We start from the raw sequence: 25,525 nt of genomic DNA on the forward strand, positions 1-25,525 counted from the left end.
CTCAGGATTTGAGCTCAAAGATCGATGTAGCAGGTAAAAAATAATCTTTAAAAGGGCAGAGCAGGACGTTGGGAGCTACTTCTGCATAATCTTTTCAAAGAAAAACGCAGGGACGCTGGTAATGGTGTCGTAAAGGTTGGGGTTTCCCGTTCATTTTCTCAACAGTATTGCAGTTCTGCAAATGTAAAAAAGATGTGGTGAAATTGTCCGGCAAAATCCACGTGCCGGACAAGAAAAATCGTTGGACCCATCGCACGGATATTCGCACCGGCATGACCTCAAGATACCGGAGGTCTAAGGGTCGACTCCAGCCCATAAGAGCCCGTCCCGTCTGAGCTACGTGCGTGGGGCCTCGCGAAGGCTGAAGCTTACCCGGCGGGCACCGTGAGGGGAAGGAAATTTAAGAGAAGAAATAAAAGGCAGAGGGCAATAAGGCGCCATCGGGTTCCGTAACGCTATTGCTTCTGCTGCTGCGTACGTTCTCCGTTTCGGGCTCTCGTCCTCCGGACAAAACAATATAAGCTCACCGGGTTCATCATATATGCTCAATTAGGGTCTGGTTTCTGAGGAACTTAGGGGTCATAAATGGATACAAGTCCGGAGCAATGCAGCTCGTCATCGTCTCAGGCCGAGCCAAAGCCCGCAAGGCATCACGGGTTCGAATCCGATTCCAGCCTTTCCACATCGATTGAAGATTCTTCATCAGAGTATCGTTCCCAAATCGCGCTATGCCAAACGAGCCAGACCTGCCCGAGCCTGGGGAGCCCTAACCCCATGAGGCTCAGGGCGTCGAAATCAAAGCAAAATCCGGCGAACAAGAACGAGATCAAGAACAAGAACAAGAGCAGCAGCAGCAGTATAAGTAATCGTGAAAAGAACAGCGTAGGGTGCAGAAGCCAGGTCTGCAGCTGCGCGGCGAGCTTTACAGCAGATTGCGCGGCCATTTGCTGTTGCCCTTGCGCGATTCTTCATCTTCTCATCCTTGCCTTTGTGAAGGTTCCAGCCAGCTTTGCCAGGAAATCTCTCTGCTATGCTCGGAAAAAGGCTGCCCTGCGAAAGCGACCAGCGGATCATAAAGATGATCACGACGACGAAGACCACAGGGGTCGGTACTCCTTTTCCCCCTGGTCTTACACAGATTCTCCGGCCACAAGCAACGGCTCTCCGGCTCCCCCGAAATTCGACACGCAGAAGCTCTGGACGGAGCTGTATGAGGCCGGGCACATGGGTTTCGGCGGTCCGCCATTTCACTGGAACAATCATGATCATGATGATCAGCTTGAAGACGCCTGCTTTCACAGCTCTAAAGCCGATTCACTTCCGCGGGTTTCGAACGCGTGACTTTGCGTGACAATCCCGCAACACAAAGCCCCGGATAATCCCAGCATTCTGTGTACAGCACGACAGGCGAAGAAACCTGTTGCAGCTACATTGCGTGTTACTATAATGTATATATACTGGCGCGCTGGTTTGATACACAATGTGTATGCCACGGATTCCTCCATTAATTACTTGCAAGCGATGATAGCCATAGCCACTGTATTATAATATTGCATGCGATCTTCATTATTAGATAACCAGCACTGGAATTATTCTTATCCGAGCATAGAATAGACTAGAAATGGATCAATGGCTGAGCAGTGCGTACTGTGGAATCTGGATCAGTTGGTTGTAGCCTGTACTTTGTTACAGTGCTATACATTGCCTATCTTTCTGTGTCTCAGTTTTATTATATATTTACATCTGTAATGGGAATAATTTATCAAACTTGGGTGCTGGGGATTGAGAAGAATGGCGAACTGGGTACAGTGTTGTTCTGCGCTGAAATTGTGATCCAGTTAAAATTTCATGTAAGGCAACAATCAAAATTGAGATTTCAGGATCGTATGTATGGTTCATTAATTTACAGTGGTCATTGGTCAATCGTAAACAGTATGCTTTGAAATCTGTGGGAGGTCCGTATGTTCGGGTATAACAATTCGAGAGTGGCATGATTCTGTTGCAGGGATTTGGATTTATTAGTCCTTTTGCCCTGTTCGTCAGAAATGTGTATGTCACTTTTATAATGCAGTAATGGATACAGTGAAATAGATTGTTATATTGATTGGTTCTGTTCGTTGTTTCTTCTGAACGCACTGGTTTTCTTTGAAATCTTTCTTACAACAAAAATATCACATTCATATTAACCCTTGAATAAACATTAACACAATTTTTTTTTTACATAGGAAAGGTTGACAAAAGAGAAAAATTTATTTTCACATATGAAGCAATAGCACAAATTTTATTTTTTCATATGAAATCTTGAAAAAAATATGATCCTATCTTTTTATATATTTTAATTTTTCATATGAAATCTTGAAAAAAATATGATCCTATCTTTTTATATATGAAATGTTTTATAAAAGAAATGTGGTGGAAAACATTGAAATGCAAATAATAATTAAGTGCGAGGAAAGTAATGAATGCAGAGATTAGCTTGTTTTTTAATATAAAAAAAATATTAAAAAATTATTCTATATCTAAACAGCAATATGAGTTTTTTTTGGGTGAGTTATATTTTTCTTAACCACTTTGAAAAGTTTTTTCTTTTACCTATCAAAAGTGGACAAAGATGTCACTTGAATTTGATTTTCAAGTGTTTTCCATGTGCTTTAACTATTTTTTTATTTTATATATAAAAGATTGATAAAAGCAGTATTGAAATTTGATTTTAAGATATAAAATATTAAATAAGTATTAGATTTTTTTTGGTATATGAAAATTTGAAATACAAGAATCACACATTATTTTTGATAAATATTAGAAATTTTTTTGGCATATAAAAATTTGAAATAAAAGAATTACACATTACTTTTATATATGAAATAAAAGAATCACACATTATTTTTTATATGAAATGTTAGTAAGAAAAAAGTGTATGGAAAACATTAAAATACAAATAATAACTAAGTGTAGGAAAAACATTGACTTTTATATATAAAATAAAAGAATCACACATTATTTTTTATATGAAATGTTAGTAAGAAAAAAATGTATGGAAAACATTAAAATATAAATAATAACTAAGTGTAGGAAAAACATTGACTTTTATATATGAAATAAAAGAATCACACATTATTTTTATATATGAAATGTTAGTAAGAAAAATATGTATGGAAAACATTAAAATATAAATAATGATTGTAAGTAATTTTTTTTTTGTAGGCCTTGCATTTTAATATAATTTTTTTTTTAATATATTAGTTGTTGTTAACATTATTGGATATTGGAAAATGTGTGATGTATACCAAAGAAATTTTTAACTTGTTTTATAGTTTTTTGAATTAATTTTATTTAATATTTAAAAAATATATTTATAAATGATTAAATTTGAGTTTTTTAACGTTTAAAATTTGAAATTTATTATATAGAGGGAGTTAATTTTGTAATTGTTAAAATTTTTAAATATACATACAACTTTATCATAATATAAGATTTGTAGCTAATGAAATAATGTTTTTGGGATTTTTATCTAATTTTGAATCAAGTAAAATTATTAAAACTAATATCAATATTTTTAATAAATAAAGGTTTTTAACTTTTTATCTCTCCTTTATATAAAAAGAACTTTATTACAAAATTATATAACTATGTAACCTCTTACATGTTTGTTTATTGAAAATTCATATCCATAACATGCCTAAGAGATTTTTACTAATAAAATGAATGTTAAAATTTTCTCAATTTTCTATAAAATGATATTGGTACTTTGCAAATATCCTTATTTGCTAACATTGTTCTTATATCTAAAAATGTTAGTCTTGATATACGTTACAAACTTTTACCAATTTTTATGTCTTGTTACCCACATTCCTATATATTCACAAGTATTTCGATATAAATTCAATCCTCTTTCTTTTACTGACATGCATTGTTGATTTGTAGCAATGATGTGGATTCATGAATTTCTATCAATAACATGTACTCTATATTACTATCCATGACAAGAGTACTTTGTAAATGCCTTTAAAAGAGTACTTTGTAAATGCCTCTATATTATACACTCTAGTACTACATTATCTACATATAATATAAATTTATACCAATAAAGAAAGTATTGTGTGAATGCCTTTATATTATCTACTTGAATATCTATAAACATAGTGAGGAAAAAATGTTTATGGAGAAAATAATTATATTATTTTTTCATAATAATAATAATAATAATAATAATTATTATTATTATTATTATTTTAAAATTAATAATTTTAATAATTTCATTATTATTTCTACTATATTTTAATAATTAATAATTTATAGTTTTTAATTACTAATTATTAATTTGTATTTGTTTATTTATAATACATTGTTTATAAGAAATTTATTAATTAATTATTCTATAAAAAAATCAATAATTTCTAAAGTTTATTTCCTAACATCTCTCTACAATTTTAAAAGATTGGTCTCTTTCTCTTCACTTATGTTTTGCTTCATGTTATTGATGATGGGTGAAGGGTTCACCTAAGACGTTTCAACCATTTGTAACACATTTTCTCCAAAAACACTTTCTTCTCATTATGAATAACAATTGTGGAAATCAACATGTATTCTATTATTTATTTAAAAGTAATAGTGTGCATATGTGAATTTTTATTAATAAGATGTACTCTAAATTTATACCCATAACACGAGTACTTTGTGAATGTCAATGTCTCTATATTATCTACAATAGTCATGTACTCTAAATTTATACCCATAATAAGAGTACTTTGTGAATGTCAATGTCTCTGTATTATCTACAATAGTCATGTACTCTAAATTTATACCCATAACAACAGTACTTTGTGAATGTCAATATCTCTTTATTATCTACAATAGTCGCAAATTCATGATGCACATTCATGAGTGAATTTTTATTAATAAGATGTACTCTAAATTTATACCCATAACAAGAGTACTTTGTGAATGTCAATATCTCTGTATTATCTACAATAGTCGCAAATTCATGATGCACATTCATGAGTGAATTTTTATTAATAAGATGTACTCTAAATTTATACCCATAACAAGAGTACTTTGAGAATGTCAACGTCTCTGTATTATCTACAATAGTTGCATATTCATGATTAGTCAATCTTAAATTTAATTCTTTTTTTTGTAAGTTTGGCAAGATTACATTTTCATCATGTCCAATATATTACCCCGAGCGGGGTGGGGAATTGAACCAGTGACTTCACATCAAGGGGTGCCTTAACAAAGTACCTGATCACCATTTATCCAAGACTCCATGGACCTTAAATTTAATCATTTTAAAATAAGATAAATATTTATTAAACTAACTAATTTTTTACTACTAAATTTAAGCAAACATAGTGATTATAGAAAATGTGATAAACCACATAACATTCTATAAAGGAACACCATATCTCTAAATTTGATTTTAATCCTTAAAGTTATTATTAGTATTTCAATTGAGTTTTAATTCTTTCTCACTTCTTGTGTTGAGTAAGTATGTGTATAATATAAATGATACACATGAGGTGTAGGTTAGTTGGCTTGTGTTGGGTTTAGTCTTCATTGAGTCTTAGGTTCAAATCTCATCGTGAGGAGTTAAAAGTAGGAAATAATCACATGTGAAGACAAAATTTTAAAAGGATTTAGGAAAAATGATGAGAAGGTTATATGGTGAAGGTGAGAAGTGCTTGGCTCAAAAAACGTGTGTAGGTAATAAATAGAAAGATTGATTTAGGAAAAATGATGAGAAGGTTATGTGATGAGGGTGAGAAGTGTTTGTCCTTAAAAAAGTGTGTAGGTAATAAATAGAACGCTTGATTTATTGTTTTCTTAATTAGTATGATATACATACACATAAGAATAAATAAAAGAGAAGAAAGCTTTAATGCAAATCTACATACAAAGCTCTATAAATGTGTGCACTTTGGTCAACAATGAATACGTGGATTATATTTAAAAGCATGGTTGGAAATGGAGATAAGAATAGCAAGTTGGGAAAATGGTTATGTAACCACTATCCAACTCATCCAAACGAAAAGAGAAATTCCTGCCAATTGTTTTGAATTTACAAGAATGTGCACACATTAAAAATGTGGATGTGTTCCTATTACATATGTTCATAATTTTGCAAAACTTCCATCATTTTAGCAATAGGACCTATGTTTCATAAGGAAATATTTAACATTAGAATATATTTTCCTCGCTTAGGCATAGTCCTATTATGCTCATTTTGTTTGTGCAAAAACACCTAATGGTACCTATAATACCACTTGTATTTCAAAGACCTCATGTAGAGAGGGCATGTTTCATGGCTAGAGGCCTTATTCACAATGCTTGAGACCTAGAAGGTTCATTTCCCTATGTATGACCTTTGTTTTTCTTTTAGATCATAATCTAGGCCTCTAAAGCCATCACTAATACCCAAAACCAATTAATGGTATTCATATCCCTTATCCCACTTAGATGACTCATGAATTGGTATTATGAATTATTTAAGGCTCTTGAGAATGAGTACAATAAAAAATATCCTAATGCAATTGTTTTCCTTCATTAACCAGGTTCAAGGCCTTATAACTCATCCTTAGTGTACAAAATCTCCTAGTGGCATTCATATCCAATCTTCATGTCAAAGACCCCTCAAGATGGTTTGTGTTGTGGCTTATAGGTGTTGTTCATGATGATTAAGACTAAAAAGTAGCATCTAGGACCCAAACTCACAAGTGTTTTCATCGCCTAACCATAGTTCTAGAGCTCTAGAAGACCTTCACCTAGATCTTAAATCCCTTGCTCCCCGACCATAACCCTAGACATTGAGGACCATTTTCAATGCACAAATCCTGATCATGACAATTGTATCCCAAGTGATTGCTAAAGAACTTGGGCGATGGTTTGGAGAATGATTGATGGTGTGGACCCAAGACATGTTCTCATTTGGGACATGTGTTGTGGTTTAATAATGGCACTCATAGTCCTATAGTAAGGAAAATATATTGTACAAGGGTCTTGTGTGGTTGTTTAAGGATGCACTCAACACTATATCCATGGAAGCTTTGTGGCTAGTAGTTTTCATTCATAGCAATTGAGCCCAAAAAGTGTCATTTAGGGCATAAAACCTATTATTATCCTCATGTGACCTTAGATAAGCCTATAAGCACATCACTATTGAACAAATAACCTAGTGCCAACACCCATAACACCCTTGGAGGTGATTATTAACCAAAAAAGGTTAGAATTGAGTTTTAAGGACTCACCCATGGCTCTTAAGCATGAGAAACAAGGTTCTGGGATAGAGGCTTTTGTTTCCCTCACTTGACTATGGTCATGGACCTAAGACCCATCTATAATGCCAAATACTTGAAAATGATGCTCATATTCAACTCAAAATTGTAAAAATCCCTAAAGAGAGCTCATTTTATGGTTTCTAAGTGTTGTTCATAGTGCTCAATCTTGAGGTCGTTTTGTCCGCCCTAACCATGTTTATGCATTGACACAAATTTATAGTGTACAAAACCTACTTATGGTACTTGCATCCCACTTATATGTCAAATACCCCTTAAAAAGTTCTTATATGTTGGTTCAACTATTTGTTCATGGCTCTTGATCTCAAGAACTTCAATAACATCCTAAATCACTAGTTTTCAATATTTGATGATGGTCAAGGCCCTATGAATAATCCAAGTGGGGTGGCCTAAGTATTTATTACATGGCTCTTGAGCTTAAGATGTTAAGTTTAGTGGCTTAATATATGATCTTTCCATCCACAAACCAATGTCAAGGGTCTGAGGATGATGTTTCCCCACTATGGCTATGGTAAAAGCCTAAAATCCCATCCATGGTCCATGAAATATCTTAATGGCACCCATATCCAACTCCTAAGGCAAAGAACACCTAGTGAGGGCTTGAATCACTATGTATAGTGTTTTTTCATATTTCTTGAGCTCAAGAGGTTTCAATTAGATCTTCAAGCTTGTGTTTACCCTTTGATAAATGTGGCACGGTCTATATCCATTTATAGTGCCAAAAACCTACCCATGAAATTCATATCCCACTCAAAGTCATATAGAGAACCCCTACAAATGACTAATGTTTTGGTACAAGGACTTGTTCAAGTCTCTTACGTCTATGGATATTCAACAATATCCCAAGGCACTTGTTTCCCTTCCTCAAACATGTTTTCCTTTATTGACACATACTTGGTGTGCAAAAGCTCCTAATGGCATACAAATCCAACCTTGATGCTAAATATGCTCCAAAGAGATTTTGATTTTTGGTTTGCATGTGTTTTTAATGGCAATTGAGCTTCATAAGTGACATCTATGGCCTAAGGCCAAGTGTTTTCCTCCCCTAACCATAGTGCTAGAGATATAAAATACCTTCCTTTAAGGATTGTTGGGTATGTGTTATATACTTTGCACAAATAGTTGCCTATGTTGTTGCATTGCATCAGGCATAATTAGGGGGTCGCATTGGGGGATGACAACCCCCCTACTAGGGGGTTTGAAGGGGGGTGGTAGCCGTCTTGTACAGGGTTCAGGGAAGTGCCTCAATTTTTTTTAGGTGGACCAAGGATGGTTCAAAAGACCCAAGGATGGGGCTAGACCCATGATTTTTCATATGGTTTTTGCACATGATTTTTGGCATGATGGATTTTCCCATGGTATTATGTAGATCTAGTCAATGGAACTACGATTATTTTCTAATCTAGGGTTAATGGGTTGGGGCTTTATGAATGCTTCGACATGTATATAATGTATTGTAACATTTAAAGGAACATAATGTAAAATCAATATGGTTTTCCCAGTTTTGGGTTCCAGGAGAAAAATCTGTGTATATTTTATGTTCTCTCCATTATATATATATATATATATATATATATATATATATATATATATATATATATATATATATATTAAGAATTTGTTTGCAGGGAATTTTTGTACAAGGTTAAAAAATTCAAGGATTAAGCCTCTTTCTCCTCCCTTAACCATGTTTAGAGCTAAAATACAATTTCAAGTGCACAAAACCTACTTGAAGATGGCCTAAATAATGATTCATGGTGTGGGATTGAGATAAATTCATTTTTCAGGTATGCGTTTTGGTTTAATCATGGTGGTTATATCCCTGCATGAACTAGGTATATCATACAAGAGTCTTGTGTGGGGTTTTGAGGATGCATTCAACACTATAATCATAAAATATTTATGAGTAGTAGGCATTCTCAATGAAAATTGAGGCTAGGAAGCATCATCTAGGGCACAAGGTCCATTATTCTCCTCCTATGACGTTGGATAAACCTCTAGACACATTCTTGGTGCATAACTAATCTAGTGGTGGCACTTTTAGCACTCTTAAATGAGATCATTAACTAATAGAAGTAAAATGTTGAGGTTCAAGGACTTATACATGGTTCTTGAGCCTAAGAAGTAAGGTTTGGGGCTATAGGCCCTTGTTTTCCATATAGATGCTAAAGAATCCTATCCATGGCCCTAAGAATGATCCATGGTGTGGGATCGAGATAAATCCTCATTTAAGGCTTGTGTTGTGGTTTAATCATGACACCTATATACAACATCAGAGAGCATGAAAATAAAATAAAAAATTCCTCAAGAGCATTTGGATGACATGCTCATATTGGCCTTTCCAAAAAATTAGGAGCTTACAACACTCAATTTCAGTGCTTGGTGGTGTTTTTATACCTTGGGATCAACTCACCATGTGCCCGTGAAAAAATTGGCTTAAACACAATAAGGGGAAAAAATTCAAACCACTAATTGAAAAGACATATCATTAGTTGTAACACAACTATTTTAATGGGGCCATCCTCATGTAGTTAATGACGTCAAAGAAATGGCCTCTACTATTTTGACCCCCATATAATATCATCTTAAGTTTGTAAGCAGAGTTGTGGAAAGGATGCATTTTGGTGCAATTCTAAGGAATTAGACTCCATGTGCCATATAATTCCTTCTTTATTGGAGAGATAAATTGTGCCTCCTTTTTATTTCTCCAAATATGAACTTACATATACAACTTTAGTTTATGATGCGATAAATTAGTTAAGTAAACAATACATGAGATAAACATGGATGTAAAATCAATCATATACGCATGGGCACAATAACTTGGATAATAATTCAACTCAATATAAAAAAATATAAGAATTCCATTTCCTACATTCCCATGCCATATATTACATAAGTGTACGAGTTTATGAAGATGGAAACACTAAGATGAAGATCACCAAGAATGAAAATTGGAATCCAATACCATGTTGTCTATTAATGCTATTATAATTTCATTGAATTGAGACAACATGTTGATGACTACATGGTGTACTTGAATGACCTTGGTGTACTTGGGTTTAAGCTTTTATATATCTAGTTGTGTTAATAATCATATAAAAATAGTTGTGTTTCTTATTTTTTTTGGCTATATACTTATCAAATTCATCATAAACATCATTCATCATAAAGATAAAATAAACTAAACCATATCCATAGTAAAAAAAAAAAACCATAAAGAATTCAATATACATTTCCAAAATTGTGTATGTATCGTCAAAATTTGTACAACTCTACTTTTTTTACGATATGCAAAATCATGCCCAAGATACATAATGACACTTCATGTTTATAGATGAAAGAATGATAGATCATTCCCTAAACAAAAATGATACATCATGGTTAAGATACTTAATATATCAATCATTAAACCCCACTACCCTTACCACTATTAAGTGCATCTCCAAAGATTATCCTCCTCCTCTTCAAGCTAGAGGAACCTTGAGTCTTCTTGCCTCTTGGAGTTGTGCATATTTATGGAGATTATGATGGAAACAATATTAATATAAGTTTTTTTTCCACAATTTTATCACTTAACATATTTATAAAATATAAATAGAATTAATCATAACAAAACTCACCCTAGATGAGACTGTAAGTTTTGAGGGAATTTCCCTCCTTCATGATCCCAAATTGTTAGTGATGTCTCCTTGTAGTAGCTACAATAATCAATTCATGAAAAAAATCAAAATGCCTATAATCAATTCAATTCATGCCTGATAATATTTTCATCAACTAATTATCTCATCGTGATTAGTTCAAGCATCAACGAATATTAGTTAGGCATATAAGGACTCAACTGAAAACCTCCTCTGAGGAATCAATGAAGGATAGGTTGGGTCTAGTTTCAAAAACCTAGATGTAGCTACTATAGCTATAACTATAGTAGATGCAATAATAGTTTTTGCTACAATGGATGCAACAAGGAGGGCTACAATAAGGAGAATTGGTGCAATGTGGATGGGTGAAACCATTGTGCATTAATGGAATGTAAAAGGTCGTGTGATGTCTAGTGATAAATCCCCATGGGTCGTAAGATCAGACAAAGTACCCTATGGGGACAAAAAGGAACATTGAGGGATGGGGTAAGGTGGCCAATTAGTATATTGTCCCTATACGGTGGGATGAATAGTATGGTTACGAGATGGATAGAGAAAGGTTGTTGTGGTGAATGACATATAAATGATGGGGCCTATATACACCTTTATATTATGTTAGATTATTATGAAAAACATGAAATGAACCAAAATAAGATAATCAATAAGACAACAAATTACAAGCATATTTAACTTGTCACATGATACTTGGATATGGGGCGCTTTTTCCACCTTAAGTGGCGACGACTATTAATTTTGTTATGTGGAAACCTATAGAAATGAAAAAAAATATATATTATAATTTACTTCTCATAAATAACATGGACATTCATTTCTCATAAATAACATGAAGAGGGAGATGAAGGTGAACAATGAGGTGGAAGTAACGAAGCCACAATTGAGAACCATTAGAGAAATTTTGAGGTATAAAATGGGTTCCTAAGGATTATTATAAAATAATAGTGGAAATAATAAAATAAGATTATATTACATTATCAAATTTTAGAGAGAAAAAAGAAAAAACTACTTTTTCCATTCGTATTTTCAACTTATCTCTTTATGGTTTTACTCAAATTTCGAGCAGGAGCACTTGTTGGATGAATAATTTAATTCATCATCTAAGGAGTACCCATGTTGTATACTTTCAATGGACCCTGCTACATGAAAAATGGGAAATACATGGAAAAACATGATTACAATCACATTTTTCATGTTTTTCTCATTTTTCGTGTACTCCTTGTATGAGGAATTATTTTTTTCATCCAACGAGTTCTCTCACAGGAAATTTGAGTAAAACCGTAGCGAAATAAATTGAAAATATGAGTTGAAAAATTAGTTTTGTTGTTGTTGTTGTTATTATTATTATTCTTTTCACCTTTTTACTCCAAAAATGGTGAATCACCCCCCATAGTTGACATCATCATCTTGAATCATATTGGTTCTTAAAAAGTTTATTTTGGTTGTATATTTTTTGTTTTGAGACCCATTTTTTACCTCAAAATTTCTTTAATGTTAATAAAAAGAAAACAAAATTGACATATAAGGATAGAACTTGGTCACCACTTAACTTGTTTTAGACAACTTACAAGCCAAAATTGACAAGTTGACTTGTGCACAAGGAAGATGTGTGGAGACCTTGAATGAATTTGTGGTTTCCCACTTCCATGAGATGAGTGACATGGAATAGTTGCAAGCCAACATCATTACACATATCGAAAGGATGTGGTTGATAAGACAAGCAAAAAGGAAATAAGACAAATGTTAAACGAAATGCAAAGGAAACACCATATGGAATGAGAAGAGAGATATGAAGGTGAAAAGTGAGGTGGAGGCAACCAAACCATAAGGGAGCACTTGGTAAAAGGGAAAGAAAATTGAAAAATGAGGTCTTAGTCACAACTTAACTTTCTTAAAATGGCATGCAAGTCCAAATTAGCAAGCTTTCCCATGAATAAGGAAGAAGTGAGGAGAACTTGAATGAACTTGGGTATACCCACTTCAATGAGATGAGTGGCATGGAATAGTTGCAAGTTAACATTCTTACACCCACCAAAATAATGTGGTTACTATGACAAGCTGATGTGACACCAAGGAGAGGTGTATCTGTTGTTATTAATATAAGTGTAATGTGTAAATGTAAATGTAATAGGGTCATCCTAATAGTAAAGGGACCACATGTGCAATGTGTGAATAAGTGAATATGACATGTGATATGAATATTAAGGACATATGAATGTGATATGAATATATGAATGTATTTGGGTATTTGGAGGAGGGTATCCTATTATTTAAGGAGTTATTGTATAACTTATCTCTCTTTTCTATATTGAAGTTGTGCATGATACTCACATTGGTGTACATGGCATATTTTTAATTTATTAAAAGATTTATGTAGATCATAAAAAGAGCCACAAGGTAAGAAGACCAAACACAAGGTAAACACCATCTAGAACAAGAAGAATAAGGCAAAGGTGAACAATGAGGTGGAGGAAATGAAAACACAAGAGAGTGCTTGGTATAAACGCAACAAAATGACAAGAAAAAATCTTTATTGCCACTTATCTAAGATGGATTTCAAGCCCAAATTAGCAAACCCCCATCCACAAGGAGGAAGTGATGAAGCCTTGAATGAATTTGTGGTTTCCCACTTCCATGAGATGAGTGGCATGGAATAGTTCCAATATAGCATCCTTACACCTACCAAACGTATGTTGTTGGCATAAGCTATAAGGAAAGAAGACCAAACACAAAACTAGACAAAATGAAAGAACCATGTAGAATGGGAAGAAGAAGAGAAAGGGGAAAAATAAGGTGGAGCCAATGAAACTACATGGGAGTGCTTGGTAAACATATAAAAAAAATTGAAAAATAAGAAGAGTCTTTGGCTACCAATTAAATTCCTTGAGACTACTTGAAAGGACAAGTTGGCAATCCTAGTTATGCAAGTGACACGGAAAAAATATTTTAAACATCAATTTCTGCAAACAATATATTCAATTGTTTGCAAACATAAAGATGTATGTGTCCATGAAACTATCACTTGTGTATCTTGGATTCCATGTGACCTATAATGTATCAATGAAATGGTGAACCATATAAGAAACATTTTTCAAATGTTTCCCTCATTTTACACCATCTTAATGCATTGAATTACTGCTATCTATTCAGTTGAGAAGAGGTGCAATGGAGAGCATTTAAAAAGATTAAGCATCTAGTTTTTATTATTTATATCCTTGACTTAGTTACATTAAAAATTCTTTTACATTGATATGGATGTCTTTAGAAATGAAATGAGCATAATTTTTATGCATCTTGAAAGAAAAAAATATTTACCCTTTTGGAATATTTTAAGGAGTTGTTTTGAATTACTCAATTATGATCATGAAATTAATACATTAGCTCAAAAGTGAATCATTATTAATATATTTTTTCTATGTATGTGTTTATTCACAAAAACATAAGCGTTTCAATCTTTTCTACATACCAAAAGAAAACCTAAAAGAAATATATACTTTATAAAACATAAAATTATTTACAATAATGTAAAATCATAATTAAATAAAAAAGAAAAGAAAATATTTCAAATTTATACAACAAAAAAGATGATGGATTGTTAGTGTTTATTAATAATAAGACTTCAACAAAACATGGTTTGTCCCCGCTAACCATGTTTATGCCTTGACACAAATTTCTAGTGTACAAAACCTACTCATGGTACTTGTATCCCACTTATATGTCAAAGACCCCTTACAAAGTTCTTATATGTTGGTTCAACTATTTGTTCGTGGTTCTTAATCTCAAGAAATTCAATAACATCCTAAAGCACTAGTTTTCAATATTTGACGATGGTCAAGGCCCTATGAACCATCCATGCTTTAGTGGAGTGGCCTAAGGACTTTTTACATGACTCTTAAGCTTAATAAGTTATCCTTAGTGGCTTATCTATGTTCTTTCCATCCACAAATGAATGTCAAGGGCTTGAGGATGATGTTTCCCCACTATGACTATGGTGAAGGCCTAAAATGCCATCCACGGTCCATGAAATATCTTAATGGTACCCATATCCAACTCTTAAGGAAAATAACACCTAGTGAAGGCTTGAGTCACTATGTATAGGATTTGTTCATGGTGCTTGAGCTCAAGAAGTTTCAATTAGATCTTCAAGCTTGTGTTTACCCTTTGAAAAATGTAGCATGGTCTATATCCATTTATAGTGCCAAAAATCTACCCATGAAATTCATATCCCACTCAAAGTCCTATAGAGAATCCCTACAAAGGACTTATGTTTTGGTACAAGGACTTGTTTAAGTCTCTTGTGTCTATGGATATTCAACAATATCCCAAGATACTTGTTTCCATTCCTCAAACAATTTTCCTTTCTTGACACATACTTGGTGTGAAAAATCTCCTAATGACATCCAAATCTATCCTTGATGCTAAAGATGCTCCAAAGAGATTTTGAGTTTTGGTTTGCATGTGTTTTTTATGGCAATTAAGCTTCAGAAGTGACATCTATGGCCTAAGGCCAAGTGTTTTCATCCCCTAACCATAGTGCTAGAGCTATAGAATACCTTCCTTTAAGTATTGTTGGGTATGTGTTATATGATTTTCACAACTAGCAGCATATTTTGTTACATTTCATCGGACATAACGAGGTGGTCACATGGGGGGCGGAAACCCCACTACTGGGGGGATCGAAGGGGGGTGGTAGACGCCTTGCATAGGGTTAAGGGAAGTGCCCCAATTTTTTTTTTTAGGTGGACCAAGGATGGTTGGGAAAATCCAAGAATGGGGGCAGACCCATGCTTTTTCATATGGTTTTTGCATATGATTTTGGGCATGATGGTTTTCCAATGGTATTTTGTAGATCTATTCAAAGGAACTACGATTATTTTCTAATATATGGTTAATGGATTTGGGTTTTATGAATGCTTTGAAATGTATATTATGTATTGTAACATTGAAAGGAACATAATGTAAATTCAATCTGGTTTTCCCGATTTTGGGTTCCAGGAGAAAAATATGTTTAAATTTTATGTTCTCGCCATTGTATATTTTCTGTTTTTTTAAGAATTTGTTTGTAGGAATTTTTTGTACAAGGTTAAAACCTTCAAGGATTAAGCCCCTTTCTCCCCCCTTAACCATTTTTAGAGCTAAAATACCATTTCAAGTGCACAAAACCTACTTGACGATGGCCTAAAGAAGGATTCATGGTGTGGGATTGAGATAGATTCATTTTTCAGGTATGATTTTTGGTTTAATCATGGTGGATACATCCCCGTATAAGATAGATATATCATACAAGAGTCTTGTGTGGTTTTTTGAGGATGCATTCAACACTATAATGATAAAATATTTATGAGTAGTAGGCATTCTAAATGAAAATTGAGGCTAGGCAGCATCATCTAGGGCACAAGGTCCATTATTATCCTCCTATGATGTTGGATAGACCTCTAGACACATTCTTGGTGCATAACTAATATAGTGGTGGCACCTATAGCACTCTTAAATGAGATTATTAACTAATAGAAGTAAAATGTTGAGGTTCAAGGACTTATCCATGGCTCTTGAGCCTAAGAAGTAAGGTTTGGTGCTAGAGGCTCTTGTTTTCCATATAGATGCTAAATAATCCTATCCATGGCCCTAAGAATGATCCATGGTGTGGGATCGAGATAGATCCTCATTTAAGTCTTGTGTTGTGGTTTAATGATGACAACTATATACAACATCAAAGAGCATGAAAACAAAATAAAAAATTCCTTAAGATCATCTAGACAACATGCTCATACTGGCCTTTCCAAAAACTTCAGAGCTTACAACACACAATTTCAGTGCTTCATGGTGTTTTTATACCTTGGGATCAACTCACCATGTTCCCTTGAAAAAATTGGCCTAAACACAATAAGGGGAAAATTCAAACCACTAATTGAAAATACATATCATTAGTTGTAACACATCTATTTTCATGGGGCCATCCTCATGTAGTTAATGAGGGCAAACAAATAACCTCTACTATTTTGACCCCTATATAATATCATCTTAAGCTTGTAAGGATAGTTGTGGCAAGGATGCATTTTGGTGCATTATATATGCTCAATGAAAATTTTAAGGAATTAGACTCCACGTGTCATATAATGCCTTCTTCATTGGAGAGATAAATTGTGCTTTTTTATTTCAATATGAACATACATATACAGATTTAGTTTATAGTGTGATAAATTAGTTAAGTAAACAATACATGACATAAACATGAATGTAAAATCAATCATATACGCACGGGCACAATAACTTGTATAATAATTCAATTCAATATAAAAAATATAATAGTTCCATTTCCTACATTCACATTCCATAAATTACATAAGTGTACGAGTTTATGAAGATGGAAACACTAAGATGAAGATCACTAAGCATGAAAATTAGAATCCAATACCATGTTTTCTACTAATGCTATTATAATTGCATTGAATTGAAACAACATGTTTATGACTAAATGGTGTACTTGAATGACCTTGGTGTACTTAGGTTTAAGCTTTTATAGATTTAGTTGTGGCAATCATCATATACAAATAGTTGTGTTTCTTATTCTTTTTGGCTATATACTTATCAAATTCATCATAAACATCATCATCATAAAGATCAAATAAACTAAACCATATCCATAGTAAAAAACTAAACCATAAAGAATTCAATATACATTTCCAAAATTGTGTATGTATCGTCAAAATTGGTCCAACTCTACTTTTTTTACGATATGCAAAATCATGCCTAAGATACATTATGACACTTCATGTTTAAAGATGGAATGATAGATCATTCCCTAGACACAAAATGATACATCATGGCTACGATACTTAATAGGTTAGTCATTAACCTTCACTACCCTTACCACTACTAAGTGCATCTCCAAAGATTATCCTCCTCCTCTTCAAGCTAGAGGAACCTTGAGACTTCTTGCATCTTGGAGTTGTGCATATTTATGGAGCTTGTGAAGGAAACAATATTAATATAAGTTTTTTTTCCACAATTTTATCAATTAACATATTTAAAAAATACAAATAGAATTCATAATAACAAAAATAACCCTAGATGAGACTTGAAGTTATGAGGGAATTTCCATCCTTCATTATCCCAAGTTGTTAGTGATGTCTCCTTGTAGTAGCTACAATAACCAATTAATGAAAAAAAATCAAAAGTCCTATAATCAATTCAATTCATGCCTGATAATAATTTCATCAACTAATTTTATCATCGTGATTAGCTCAAGCATCAACGAATATTAGTTAGGCATAGAAGGACTCAACTGAAAACCTTCTCTGAGGAATCAATGAAGGATAGGGTGGGTCTAGTCTCAAAAACCTAGATGTAGCTACTATAGATATAACTATAGTAGATGCAATAATAGTTGTTGCTACATTGGATGCAATAAGGAGGGCTACAATAAGGAGAATTGGTGAAATATGGATGGGTGCAACCACTATGCATTGATGGAATGTAAAAGGTGGTGTGATGGCTAGTGATAAATCCCCATGGATCATAAGATAAAAAAAAGGACCCTATGGGGACAAAAAGGAACATTGAGGGCTGGGGTAGGGTGGCCAAGGATTAGACTTTCCCTATATTATGGGATGAATTGTGTGGCTATGAGACGGATAGAGAAAGGTAGTTGTGGTGAATGACATATAAATGATGGGGCCTACATACACATTTATATTATGTTAAATTATTATGAAAACCATGACATGAACCAAAATAATATAATCAATAAGACAACAAATTACAAGAATACATAACTTGTCACATGATACTTGGATATGGGGCACTTTTTCCACCTTAGGTGGAGATGCCTATTAAGTTTGTTATGTGGAAACCTATAGAAACAAAAAAAAAGATTATAATTTACTTCTCATAAATAACATGGATATTCATTTCTCATAAATAACATGAAGAGGGAGATGAAGGTAAACAATGAGGTGGATGTAATGAAGCCACAATGGAGAACCATTAGAGAAATTTTGAGGTATAAAATGGGTCTCTAAGTAATATTATAAAATAATAGTGGAAATAATAAAATAAGATTATATTACATCATCAAATTTCATAGGTAAAAAGAAAAAAACTACTTTTTTCAATTCGTATTTTCAACTTATCTCCCCATGGTTTTACTCAAATTTGGAGCGGGAGCACTCGTTGGATGCAAAATTTAATTCATCATCCAAGGAGTATGCATGTTGCATAATTTCAATGGACCCCACTACACGAAAAATGGGAAATATATTGAAAAACATGATTGCAATCACATTTTTCATGTTTTTTTTTCTCATTTTTCGTGTAGCAGGATCCATCGAAAGTATGCAACATGGATACTCCTTGGATGAAGAATTAAATTTTGCATCCAATGAGTGCTCTCACTGGGAATTTGAGTAAAACCATAGTGAAATAAGTTGAAAAAATAGTTTTTTTTTTTTTATTCTTTTTACCTTTTTACTCCAAAAATGATGAATCATCCCCCATGGTTTACATCATCATATTGAATCATATTGGTTCTTAAAAATTGGATTTTGGTTGTACATTTTTTGTTTTGAGACCCATTTTTTACCTCAAAATTTCTCTAATGTTAATAAAAAGAAAACAAAGTTGACATATAAGGATAGAACTTGGTCACCACTTAACTTGTTTTAGACAACTTACAAGCCAAAATTGACAAGTTGACTTGTGCACAAGGAAGATGTGTGGAGACCTGGAATGAATTTGTGGTTTCCCACTTCCATGAGATGAGTGACATGGAATAGTTACAAGCCAACATCCTTACACATACCAAAATGATGTGGTTGCTAAGAAAAGCAAAAAGGAAAGAAGACAAAATGTTAAACCAAATGCAAAGGAAACACCATGTGGAACGAGAAGAGAAAGATGAAGGTGAAAAGTGAGGTGGAGGCAACCAAATCATAAGGGAGTACTTGGTAAAAGGGAAACAAAATTGAAAAATGACGTCTTGGTCACCATTTAACTTTCCTAAAATGGCATGCAAGTCTAAATTAGCAAGCTTTCCCATGAACAAGGAAGAAGTGAGGAGAAATTGAATGAACTTGGGGTTACCCACTTCCATGAGATAAGTGGCATGGAATAGTTGCAAGTTAACATTCTTACACCCACCAAAATAATGTGGTTGCTATGACAAGCTGATATGACACTAAGGAGAGGTGTATTTTCTGTAAAATATAAATGTAAATGTAATAGGGCCATCCTAATAGTAAAGGGACCACATGTGTAATGTGTGAATATGACATGTGATATGAATATTAAGGACATATGAATGTGATATGAATATATGAATGTATTTGGGTATTTGGAGGAGGGTCTCCTATTATTTAAGGAGTTATTGTATAACTTGTCTCTCTTATCTATATTGGAGTTGTGCATTATACTCACATTGGCTTACATGTCATACTTTTAGTTTATTACAATATTTTTTTGTGGATCATAAAAAGGCCACAAGGTAAGAATACCAAACACAAGGTAAACACCATCTAGAACAAGAAGAATAAGGCAAAGGTGAACAATGAGGTGGAGGAAATGAAAACACAAGGAAGTGATTGGTATAAACACAACAAAATGACAAGCAAAAATATTTATCACCACTCATCTAAGATGGATTTCAAGCCCAAATTAGTAAGACCCCATGCACAAGGAGGAAGTGATGAGGCCTTGAATGAATTTGTGGTTTTACACTTCCATGAGATGAGTGGCATCGAATAGTTCCAATATAGAATCCTTACACCTACCAAAAGTATGTTGTTGACATAAGCTATAAGGAAAGAAGACCAAACACAAAACTAGACATAATGAAAGCACCATGTAGAATGGGAAGAAGGAGTGAAAGGAGAAAAGTAAGGTGGAGGCAATGAAACTACATGGGAGTGCTTGGTAAAAATATAACAAAATTGACAAATAAGAAGTCTTTGGTCACCAATTAAATTCCTTGAGAGTACTTGCAAGCCCAAATTGGAAATCCCATCTATGCAAGTGACATGGAAAAAAATGTTGTAAACATTCAATCGCTGCAAACAATATATTCATTTGTTTGCAAACATAAAGAAGTATGTGTCCATGAAACTAGAACTTGTGTATCTTGGATTTCAAGTGACCTACGATGTATCCATGAAATGGTGAACCATCTAAGAAATATTTTTCAAATGTTTCCCACATTTTACACCCTCTTAATGCATTGGAAAACTGCTATCTATTCAGTTGAGAAGAGGTGCAATGGAGAGCATTTAAAAAGATTAAGCATCTAGTTTTTATTATTTATATCATTGAGTTAGTTACATTAAAAAATCTTTTACATTGATAGGGATGTCTTTAGAAATGAAATGGGCACAATTTTGATGCATCTTGAAAGAAAAAAAATATTTACCCTTTTGGAATATTTTAAGGAGTTGTTCTGAATTAATCAATTATGATCATGAGATTAATACATTATCTCAAAAGTGAATCATTATTAATATATTTTTTCTATGTATGTGTTTATTCACAAAACCATAGGTCTTTCAATCTTTTCTACATACAAAAAAAAAACAAAAGAAATATATACTTTATAAAACATAAAAATTATTTACAATAATATAAAATTTCAAATTTATACAACAAAAAAGATGACAGATTGTTAGTGTTTATTAATAATAAGACTTCAACAAATTTATGACCAATGTCCATGCCTTCCACAATTTTATGTAGTTTTAGACACTCATGACAATCTTATCAAAAGAATTATTCTACAACGATATTTTAAGAAGATTGGATTATGCCAAGCAATCAACAAGGATTCTAAAATGGATTTGGTAGCACTTCAATTCAATGCACTCGAGGTTATATATGGATTATTGCAGGCCTTCCTCGATCATACTCCCCATTGTGAAGTCATGTGCAAAGGACATTATCATCCCTTGGGGTCTAGAGTGAGGCACACTATTGTTGTATCATGGTAGAGTGAGGGACTACAACTTTCAAGGACGAGATGGTTCAATGTAATCACGTTCTGAATAAAATGCTGGAGATGTTCAGGCCTTTGTTTACATTGGACATGATGGATCTCTTTGTTGTCTTCTTCTTCATCTCTTGAAAGATGATGCTCAAGAAACCACCATCCTTTTGGCCTATTGGGTTGCTCTTTTTGTTTTTTGGATTGTTCTTAGCCTGTGTACATGTATTTTGCAAGTGTCATGTTTGAAAACATACTCAACATCATAATCTCATGTTCTCATAATCTAAAACTCGGGACCACTAATTTTTTTGTTTTGCTTCAATGTTATGTGATTTAGTAGCCCTTTATGAAGGTCTATCTCCACACATATTTTGGCAAAAGTGAAGAGGCATTTCTTTTTTCTTTCCAGGTCTATTATTTTGAATTTACCCAGAGTATTTCCAATGTCCTCAAGAACTTTGTGATGCCAAAAAGGAAGAGGGAGGTTTGGAAGCCTCACCCATACCAACATAGTTGAGACCACCATAGTTGTGGCATCAAACTCAGGGAACCATGGAGTGATGAATAACCCAACTCTTCCCTAGAACCATGACCCTTCATTTAGAACAAAATTCAGGTCCTTATGTGTATCAAATTGGACTATGAAGAAACCTTTGGAGCATAAATAAATGTCATAGTTGGGTGTCCAAGAGTGAAAACCCACTGGAATAAAGCTTAAGGTTTTCATTAGAGAAATTTTGAGGTGTAAAATGGGCCTCCTAAGGAAAATTATAAAATAATAGTGTAAATAATAAAATAATATTAGATAACCTCATTAAATTTTGGAGTGAAAAAAAACAACTTTTTCAACTTGTATTTTAAACTTATCCTCCTATGATTTTAGTCAAATTTTGAGCAGGAGCACTCGTTGGTTGCGAAATTTAATTTCACATCTAAGGAGGACCTATGTTGAATACTTTTGATGGATCCTTCTAAACAAAAATGAGAAATACATTAAAAAATGTGATTGCAATAACGCTTTTCATGTATTTCTCATTTTTCATGTAGTGGTCTCCATCAAAAGTATTCAACATGGGTACTCCTTGGATGAAAAATTAAATTCTGTATCCAAATAGTGCTCTCGCTCAAAATTTGAGTAAAATCATAGGAAGATAAGTTGAAAATAAAAGTTGAAACATTAGTTTTTTCATTTTATTTTTTGTCATTTTACCTTTTTACTCCAAAAATAATGAATCATCCCCCATGGTTTACATCATCATCTTCAATTCTATAAGCTCTTATAAAGTTGATTTTGGTTGTCCATTTTTGTTTTGAGGCCAAATTTTGACCTCAAAATTTATCTAATGGACCAAAAACCATGAAATTTGCAAATAACAACCTTAGAATGAAGGGCAGAAAAGAGGGAAGTTTCCTCTGAGATATTGACTTCCATGGTTTCCTCTGAGATATTGACTTACATGGACTACCGCAGGTTCGTGTTGGGATTCTTTCATATCACTTGGCCCTTGAGTCAAGTCACCAAGGGAGGAGCGAAAGCAAAATTCTTTTGGTTTGAATCTCAACAGAAGGCATTCACAGATTTGAAACACCACCTCTTCTCTGCACCAGTGCTCACATTACCAAACTTGCAACAACCATTTGAGATTTAGACAAATGCCTCTGACTACACTATTGGGGCAATCCTTACTCAACAGGGTCATCGAGTGGCATATCACAATGAGACACTTTCAGACACAATCCAGAAGTATCCCACTTATGACAAAGAGATGTATTCAATTGTGAAGGCATGTCGACAATGGAAGCATTACATTTTGGGGAAGGAAATGGTCATTCACATAGACCACTGGTCCCTCCAGTTCATACAGATGCAAGGGAATTTGCAGAATGATCGCCATTAGAAGTGGTCCACATACCTACAAAAATTCCATTTTAATATCAAGTATAAGAAGGGAAACACCAATAGTGTTGTAGATTGCCTCAGCCGATCACCGATCATGGCATTAACTACCGTGCTCAACTCTTGTGGGCACGAGACTTCTGATTGGCCACTTCTCTACAAAAGCGACCCAGAATTTGGCCACACATATCAGACACTCTTGGAGGGTTAGAAATTTCCAGATTTTCACCTCTAGGATGCCCTATTATGCCACCTGGGACACCTTTGTGTTCCTTCAAGTGAGCGTGCCAAGATGATTTGGGAAGCGCACTACAATTGGGCAGTTGGGCATTTCGGGGTCGAGAAAATGGTGGCAGTACTGCAGAAGTATTTCTATTGGCCGAATCTTCGACAGGATGTCGGGAAGTACATCAGATCCTACACTACCTGTGTCATTTCCAAACCGAACATCAAGAATCAAGGCCTTTATACTCCGATGCCTACCCCTAGTCGACCTTGGGAAACCATCTCCATGGATTACATGTCGGGCCTTCGTTCTACTAAGCATGGAACGATTGTGTTTTTGTGGTCGTCAATAGATTCTCAAAGATGGCCATTATGGTGGCCTGCAATAAGAACATCACAGCAGAAGCCACTGCTAAACTCTTCATTTGATTAATATCAAATACTGAAATATGCTTACAAACATAATGGAAATAAGACTAGCTCGGGTGATGGTAGCTTATCTCTGAGAAGAGATGTGGCGGCTACATGCCTCTAAACTGTGTTACAATGAGGCTCAAAGGCCTATTTATTGTTGAGAAACAATGGAAAACCCTAAACATCCAAAAACCTAACCCTAGGAGATGAAGCGCCAAACTATGGGCCCTGTTTGGGTAAATTGGTACATCAACTTCCCGGGGTCGTAACTTTGGCATACGATCTCCATTTGACGCGCACAATACCTCGTTAGAAATATCTATCCAAGTAATCCAAATTTTGAGTGAGAAACATTGGTCAACAACCCATGTTTCTCCCGATTTTCCAAAAAAACGTCGTTTAGGGCCTCAAAACGGCTCCGGAAATTCAGGACCCGAAAAACTGCCAAAAATAGTAAATTGTGCTACAAATAAGGAAACTGAAAAACTAAAAGAAACAATAGTGGGGGTCCAAGTGGAATAGGCGGTTGGTCACCAATATCCACCTAGATCATTCGTTTTTCATGGTTATAGGTCATCCACAAACCCACACATCATCTAAGTCCATTTGCTAGGCCGCACACTGTCAATATCACAGTTGGTCACAAGCATTACAGGGTATCTCTATCCTCGGATCTTCGTTCATCATGGTTATGGATCATCCAAAAACCCACAGTTCATCGAATTCCATTTTCTATGTCGCACACTGTCAGTATCACATTTGGTCACAAGCATTACAGGGTATCTCTATCCTCGGATCTTCATTCATCATGGTTATGGGTTAACCACATAAAACCCTTCTCTTCAGTGGCTCTTCATATTCAACAAAGGCTTCATAGGAGGGAACTTCACGCAATGGGGAACATTGCTTCTTAAGGAGGGAGGAATGATCTGAATAGGAAATGGCATCAACCCATGGTATTCATCCACCCATGGAATTTACCCATGGTATTGTAAGTGGAATCCACCCATGGTATTCATTCACCCATGGTATTTGCCTGTGGTATTGTGATATCCACCCATGGTATTCATTCACC

General features: G+C 34.1%; 1 protein-coding gene across 1 annotated transcript; it reads left to right on the plus strand.

Annotated features, from left to right (window-relative positions):
- The first annotated feature begins 257 nt into the window (after window positions 1-257).
- LOC149181291 (uncharacterized) lies at window positions 258-2,111 on the plus strand. Its single transcript, XM_089418298.1, has one exon. The coding sequence runs from the start codon at window positions 586-588 to the stop codon at window positions 1,339-1,341; it is 756 nt and encodes a 251-aa protein (XP_089274424.1). The 5' UTR covers window positions 258-585; the 3' UTR covers window positions 1,342-2,111.
- Window positions 2,112-25,525: the final 23,414 nt, after the last annotated feature.

Source organism: Pinus tabuliformis, chromosome 3_2 (assembly GCF_031772625.1).
Source record: "Pinus tabuliformis cultivar Carrire ecotype Pingquan chromosome 3_2, CPIR1, whole genome shotgun sequence".
Taxonomy (NCBI): domain Eukaryota; kingdom Viridiplantae; phylum Streptophyta; class Pinopsida; order Pinales; family Pinaceae; genus Pinus; species Pinus tabuliformis.